This window comes from Phaethon aethereus (genome assembly GCF_964289735.1).
Source record: "Phaethon aethereus genome assembly, chromosome: 1".
NCBI lineage: Eukaryota > Metazoa > Chordata > Aves > Phaethontiformes > Phaethontidae > Phaethon > Phaethon aethereus.
The window spans coordinates 203,982,749-203,990,872 of NC_138575.1; the positions used below are offsets into that span (position 1 = coordinate 203,982,749).

At 50.5% G+C, this 8,124-nt stretch overlaps 1 protein-coding gene across 1 annotated transcript; it reads right to left on the reverse strand.

Moving 5' to 3' along the window:
• Positions 1–720: 720 nt before the first annotated feature.
• LOC309409600 (uncharacterized protein C11orf87 homolog) lies at positions 721–1,197 on the reverse strand (the record flags this gene model as incomplete). Its single annotated transcript, XM_082005771.1, has 1 exon — positions 721–1,197. The coding sequence occupies one exon, from the start codon at positions 1,195–1,197 to the stop codon at positions 721–723; it is 477 nt and encodes a 158-aa protein (XP_081861897.1).
• Between the last annotated feature and the right edge of the window lie 6,927 nt (positions 1,198–8,124).

Sequence of the window (8,124 nt, forward strand, 5' to 3'; positions counted from 1 at the left end):
GGTTTCAGGTTTCATGGCATGGGGATGGGGATGGACATGGGGAGGAGCATTTGGAGATGAGGGGAGCCAAGGGGAGAGGAAAGCTCAGGCATCGCTCTGTGCAAACATCTCACTCCATCCCCCCGGATGGTGGGATATTCAGTGCTGCAGCTCAGGGGCACGGGGCCGTGGGGCTGGAGGGTGCAGTTAAGCCCATCTAGGGGTGGCCACTTCTACACAAAACAGTCCTGGAAAGGAGTGAGAGGGGTGGGACAGGGGCATAGGTCCTAGCACAAAAGGAGAGACCAGGGTGGGCTGTCTCCCTGCTCCAAGGGGGCAAGGGGTCCCAAGGCACCCGCCAGACCTGCCTCTCCCCCCACGCCACTCCCCCATGCCCCAGCCCACGCCATGCAATGGTGACACAGGGTGCAGTGGGAATCGCAAGAGAGTGGGATCATCCCAGACCTTGGGGTAAAGATGTCCAGGGAAAAGGAATCCCCCACCCCGATCCTTTCCTCCTGGTGGACGATTTGATATTTGGTAGCTGTGTGCAGCTCCTTCTCCAGTAAAAAGACGCATCCTTTCCTCGCACAGTCAATGAGAAACACAATGTGATCTGTCATGCGCTTGGTTCGTGGGCTTGTTCATTCATTTGAATTAGCAATGTTTTCTTCTTCGGGGACTAGAATAATCACTCAGGTATTTACAAACCAGTGCCTTCGTGAGGTCTCCCCCAAACCATCATGACAAAATCACCGTCTGCAAAAGCCCCGCACCAGCTGTGTCCAAACAAGCCCGTGCTTGCTGAGAGCTTGGGGCTGCCGAGGGAGAGGGGCGCTGGATCTCTGAGTCCTGGGGGGGTCTTCCTAGCCGGCTGTCTCTTCCTTGGGGTGCCTCTCCCTGCACCCCCATCCCACGGTGCTGGCTGCCACTATTGCTGCTGCGGGTGCAGTGGTCCCGTTCATACTCCTCCTGAGCCTTTTGCATTTTCCGCTTCTTCATCTTCCTCTTGTGGATGTGGAAGGTGGTGAGGGAGAGGAGGATCAGGCAGAAGATGAGGGTGACCAGGACAATTAAAACCAGTGTGGATGAGAAAGACTGGAAGAGTTGACCCACTTGCGTGATGCAGGTGCTGCTGGTGTTTAAGGTGGCAGATGTCCTGTTCAGAAGACAAGGTGGCAGGGACAGCCTCAACTCCTTGGAGAGCTTGGCACTCATTGAGGAGGCTTCGGAAGATGAGGATCTTCCTCCCCTCTCTGAAGACGCCTAAATTTCTTATCGGTGCCGGGCTGCTGGCGGGCGCTCGATGGAGATGCCCGGGATGCTGCCGGCTCAGCCTCACGCTCGCTCTAAAGTGACAGAGCAGCCTGCAAAGGGAGCCGGACACATCAGCGCCCCGAGGCACCCACCCTGCGCAGCTCCCCCCTCCCCAAAACACCGCGCCGGCGGCTGCGGCAGCCGCCTTCCCGCGCCCCGCCACGGCTGCGCTCCGAGCGGCCCCGGCTCCCTGCCGGGGGCGGCAGAGCGGGTGGCGGGACCGGGGACGGGGCTCGGCGCCGCGCCACACCGACTTCGCAAATTACTCGGCATCCCGGGCAGCTCCGCCCGGCCGCTCACCCCAACTAGTTGCCGCGGGAAGGGAGGGAGGGAGCGGCGGCCGGGCTACCCGACCCCCGCACGCCGGCGGCGGCAGGCTGCCGAAGCCGGGCGGTGACCTGCCCCGCGGCGTCGTTGCCCGCCCCGGCGCCCCTTACCTGCACCGGCGGAGGCAGCGAGGGAGCGCCCGGGCGCCGCGGGCGCGGGTGGCTGCGGCAGCGCGGAGTGAGCGCGCAGAGCGGAGCCGCCGCCGCTGCGGGGAGCGCCGCCCGCAGCCTATAGCCGCCCCGGCCGGTGACGTCAGGCGGCGCGGCAGGGCCCGCGCCCCGCTCGCCGTTCGCCGCTCGCCGCTCGCCGCTCCCCGCGCGCCTCTCGCCGCGCTCCGCGCCTCGCTCCCTGCTCGCCGCGCTCCGCTCGTCGCTCCCCGCACCCCGCTCTCCGCTTCCCGCTCGCCGCACCCCTCTCCCCGCGCCTCGCTCGCCGCTCCCCACTTCCCGCTCTCCGCTCCCCTCGCCCCGCGCCCCGCTCGCCGCTCCCCGCTCGCGACCGCCCCGCACGGCCCCGCGACGGCGGAGGAGGCGGCGAGGGCGGCCCCCTGCCCGAGCCCGGCAGGCACCGGCGCCCCGCGCGGCCCCGCCGCCGCCCGCCCCCTCGGCGCTCCCCGCGCTGCGGCCCCTGTCCCCACTGCGGTCCAACGCCCCGCACCCCGTCCCTCCACCTCACCCATCTGCGCTTTTTGCACCCCCAGAGGCTGAGAGCGGCCCATACCCCGCTCCTCAAAAATACCCCAGCACAGCGGCGATCCCCACCCGCCTCCACCACAGCCAGCCTTATCCCCACATCCCCGTCCACACAGACACACCATGGCCAGGGCACCCACGGCCAGTCACCCACAGCTACCCCAGCACCCTCGCCTCCTGGCTCCCGTGTGCACCCATCACCACTCCACATTCACACCGGTAGCACGCCCTGGCTCCCATTTGGCACCAAAATCCCCCACGGCCACCGGAGCGCCCGTCTCTCCTCACAGCCAGCGTACCCGTCCCTTTCCCGTGAGGCTGATGTGAATCTGTGGGAGCTAAGAAATGCCAAGGACCCTTGTACCAGATTGTAACAGATATCACAGGCGCAGGGAATATTTGTAAAAACTTGCCTTACTGAGGCTAAGTGTACCAAGAGTGTTTTCTTCAAGAACAAACAGGTATGAACTGCCCATTATACGTTTCAGCTAAAAATCAGGCAATTTCTAAACATAAGAGAACAAATGATTTGAAAAACACTTCCAGTAGAGATAACGGGACAAAAATAATAATTACCTTTAGGATGGATTACCTCACATTTCCAAAAGGAGCAAAGTGGTCTGGTTGCATATGGTAACGTGGGACAAGACCTGATGGCCCAGGAGATTCACTCAGTCCCAAGTTGTGTGTGGTAGACGAACCCTGGGTGCTAGGAGCAGAGTTACTGTAAAGCCCTAACACGAGTAACCGACTTTAAGGGAAGATAGAAAGTGTCACTCTTCTCTGGCAGCCTGAAGCCACCTGAAAAGCCTAGGGGAAAAGCTGTACAAGATGAACTCTGACATGAGTTGGGAGAACATTCACTCAAGAACAAAGATCTATTAGACCTCTTCACCCCGATAGCCAAGAACCTGCCTCAGAGGTGGGTAGGAGCTGGTAAGGCATGCATTTAAGCACTTTATAGTTTCAAGATAGATTTATTCTGTACGGCTTTTGTCTCTGATAAATGCACTGCAGCTTGTGAAATTTGGATAGTCACTATTAACTCGATGATTGTTCTGGAGAAAGACTTACACCACAGGGAACGAGCTATGTTAAACCCAGTTGGGCTAGTCCCAACCAATTGCAAAGTGACTGCAACTTAAGGCTTCCTCTAAAACCAGAGGAATGTACGTTCCCATTAGTCCTCCCCCTCCCCAGAATCATACAGTCTGATGTTTTAGAGGTGTACTGCAGAGGCTGCACAGAGAGGAAAGAATCACAGAATCACAGAATCATTAAGGTTGGAAAAGACCTTTAAGATCATCAAGTCCAACCATCAACCCAACACCACAAAGCCCACTAAACCATATCCTGAAATGCCACGTCTACACGTTTTTTGAGCACTTCCAGGGATGGTGACTCCACCACCTCCCTGGGCAGCCTGTTCCAATGCTTGACCACTCTCTCAGGAAAGAAATTTTTCCTAATATCCAATCTAAACCTCCCCTGGCACAACTTGAGTCCATTTCCTCTCATTCTATTGCTAGTTCCTTGGGAGAAGAGACCAACACCCACCTCACCACAACCTCCTTTCAGGTAGTTGTAGAGAGCGATAAGGTCTCCCCTCAGCCTCCTCTTCTCCAGGCTAAACAACCCCAGTTTCCTCAGCTGCTCCTCATAAGACTTGTGCTCCAGACCTCTCACCAGCTTCGTTGCCCTTCTCTGGACACGTTCCAGCACCTCAACATCCTTCTTGTAGTGAGGGGCCCAAAACTGAACACAGGATTCAAGGTGCCTCACCAGTGCCGAGTACAGGGGCACGATCACTTCCCTCCTCCTGCTGGCCACACTCTTTCTGATACAGGCCAGGATGCTGTTGGCCTTCTTGGCCACCTGGGCACACTGCCGGCTGTTGACCAGCACCCCCAGGTCCCTTTCTGCCGGGAAGCTTTCCAGCGTTGCATGGCGTTGAAGTTCAGTCCAGAACTAAAAGACAAGCCCTTGCCCACTCATTTTCCCACTGCTCCTCTCATTCAGCTCCCTCAGGTGCACACTCAGTGTCGTTGCTTCAAACATGCCTCCCTCATGCCTTCTCATTCCTTGCACACATGCACATCCCCTCTTGCACACCAGCCACGTCTCCATATCCTCGCTGGCATTACACCTGCACCCCTTTCTTCCTCCATACCTTTCTCCCACGTGCACACCTGCAGTCTGCTTCAACGTACGCTCTATGCTCTCTGCTCACTGCCTTTGGGGAGAAAACAACCACCACAGACTAAAGCAGCAAAGCAACGTTCAGGCCCTTCCCTCTTTCCTCCAACTATTCTCTGCAAAGCAGCAGCTGGGTGGAGGGCTGCAAAACTCATTGGGGGGCATGGGGGTCACTCCTCATGGCCTGCGCCACTGGGAGAACACCTCTGATCCCACTCAGAAGCAACCAAGGGTTGTGGTATAAACCAGTAGCGCTGCACTCCCTGACTGGGCTCCTCTGAATCCTTTAGACTAAACTGAAGGTGGGACAAGGATACCACATAATCCCAAAAGCATGGGTGAGTTTGTGACGTTGTAGAAGCTGATCTGAGACTACCATTCAGAAGTTACCAGATAATTAGAATTACTTTTTTTTTTTGACCCCAGGAAAAAAACCCAATGTAAGAATGGCCTTTTGTACAGAAAGCAACACTGGCAGCTGCAATACAGGTATAAAGATATCTTAGGATGCTAGCCCTAATTACAGCAGAAATAACCAAATTGTGGGTTGAATAAACTTCAAAGCCAAAGGATTTACTGACTCATGATGTGGTTTTTACAAAAGTTAGTAGATAGGACTACTTAGTTATTGCGCTAGAATATTTGACTATGTCTTCAGGTTTTACTTGTCGGAAGAGGCAACACAAAGCTACTGAAAGTTAAACTGCTTTAAATAAATTTAAAATCCTCTGTGTAGTCTTCTCATCTGCTGTCTTTCACCATCTGACCATTTGCCTTCCTCATGTCCCAAACCACCTCTTCACGTCTCTCCTGCCCCTGTCCCTACTCACCCACTTTCACCCAGACCAGTGGGCTGAAATGCCCGGAATGACTTGTATGTTGTATTTATTGCTTTCAAAATGCTACACACATTATTCCTTGCTTTTAGGATTAGGAAATAGTGAAAATGTGTCTTGTGTATTAGTATGACAATTACTCCAGGTATAAGGTTTTTCCTAAACCGTAGGGAATGAAAGGTGGGTCCAGGGAGTGGAGAAGAGCAGAAAGGGCTGAGACCTCAACAAATGTTTAACTCTTTCCCTACCGTCTCAACCCTTTTTCTGTCTGTTCATGTACAATTTTAGAGTATTTCTGCTTCAGCTAAAAGAAATGAAAAGCTGAGGTAGTTCTTGCTGTTGCTGGCAACTAATTTTCCATTTTTTAATGAGAAAGTTAGAAGAGAAGCGTTGTGGAGAAGAGGGGAAATAACTGTACTGTAATTATATATACCTCGGCACTCTGGTTCATACTGGCTGCCAGCCAGCCAAAGTATATGCATTCAAATACCCATGACCAGAATACAGGGAGTTTCAGAAATCAGGGAGAAAAAAATCTATATTGTTGTGGACCAGTAGCTGGGCATTATTCCTTTGCTCTGATTAACTGATATAATTAGATTTTAATACAAAAAAGAATATATCTCCAATAGATGTGTTAATGAAAAACCCTTCCTTTATTTAGCATTAAAATAAAGGGTACGATATCTTCAAGAGTACCCTCTTTCAAGAATAAATTGCTCATTAGTTATAGTGAGTTCCCCCATAGTATACATGCAGTATGACATTTATGGAGGTCAGGTTTCTTGCTCAAGTAGGTTTGGCTGCTGTGCAATAGAGGATATTAGATTAAGGGGACAGTTTTTGAATTTTACAACAATGTTTGTAGTCATTACAATCTTGATCACTCTCAGTTTTCTCCAGAAAAGAGAAAAGAAGCAGACATTGTTAAGAAGCAGACAGCATGCATATTTGTAAATCCCCTAAATGGGCTTTCGTACATGGGTATTTTTTTAATCTGTTAATTAGAGAAGTTGTTCCTTCAGATGCTAATTCTTCAAACACTGTATTACAAGGTCTTTTTTCACCAAGGCAGTTGCCTAATGAGATAACCTGTATGGGCAAAGACTGTTCATGTAAGTAGGGGTTTGATGGTTCAGGCCCTTGGCTACTAATGACTCTTCTTGAAAAAAAATTTATTGTCACGCCACTGTTTAAATTTAGCCATTGATTGTATATAGAATAATGCATGATCCTTTTTGCACCAAGATTGATGTCATCATTTGCCAGACAGACCAAATACTCAATGAATGCCAATGACCCTCATATTAATTTGCAGTCTCCCCATGGGATTAAGGCCATCTGTATAGAAGTCTTTTAGGACTCTACATACTACCACTGCCATAGGTGAAGCCCAGTGATTTAAACGTGGTCTGAAACTCTAGCACTGTAAATAGAATGGATTTTAAAGACAAAATAAAATAAATTCGTATTTCATATGCACTGGTAGGTCAGCTAAGATCCTGCACATGCCAGCATTTGTCCTGCAAAGATACTGTAAGTGTCCTTGAGAGATTTTGACTGGAAATAGCTTGACTATGGCTGACAATGCTGCTTTCCAGGCTACCCAGCTCAGAAGCAGATATTCTTCTTTGTTCTTCCTTTCCCCTACACCGTCTAGAAGACGGTAGTCTGGGTGATGTGGGCTCACAATTATTTCATTCTCAGGAGATGATTCCTTATGAAGCTTAAGGACAATTTTACACACTCAATTTCTATTCTTACTTTAGAAAAATATTATTTTCTTGTTCTGCTAAAGGAGAAACCTACAACATCAGATGGTGAGAATCAAAAAAAAAAAAAGGATGTATGTGATGCCGACTGAGGAAGGTTACTAACCTTTTGCTGAATTCAACAGGGTGTTACATGGCACCAGGAGTAGGATATGGGTCCAGACTATGAAGAAATAAATAAACATTGGGCATGCCTGCCTGAGGACACAGATCTTCAGTTTAATTGCAACAACAGAATTCTGAAGCTGCAACATATGTATATCTACTAATGAATAGCAGATCTGTGTAAAATTAATACAAAGGGAGGAAAGAAGGGCAGGATTCTATTTGTAACTGTACCTTAAAATGGTATTTATTTTTTCATTAGACAACATATTTTAGAAAGGCAGAATCAGAGTAATGACCTTTCAGATTTGATCTTTTTGCGCTGCTTAATAGTTTACAGAGTTTTCAGGGAATTCAGAGGAGCAGACTTTAATTATATTTTTTAAATAGAGAGCACAGCTAGTGGTTGGCATAACATAAACTGACAATACCAGTGGATATCACTGAGAGAGAAAAAAGAAACTTGTATTGCTTAGTTAGGCTGGGGGGAGGTTTAAGCATAACGATCCACAACTTAAATCTGATTTCACGTTAACGGCCCCTCACCTGCTTCCCCTAACACAGTTTGAATGCATTTCAGAGCTAATTCAACATATCATTCACTCCAGCTTTTAACGTGGGGTAAAGCGCTTGTTCAGTCAAATTCCGTTTGCGACAGGGTCAGATCCAGCCCCAGAGGATGGCGGGTTTGTGCAGCCTCAAGGCTGCATCCACATCGCGTGATCCAGGGCACTTTCCCATCCCACCAGTGGGTGATAAGGGGGAAACTTCCAAGGGAGAGAAAGAAAGAACCACACCTTCCAAAGGTTATCCCATGGCCCAGGAAGAGAACAGTCCTGACAGATGCTCGTATGATCCATCTGGATGTTTAGACAAACGGGAACAGCCACAATGTGAAAG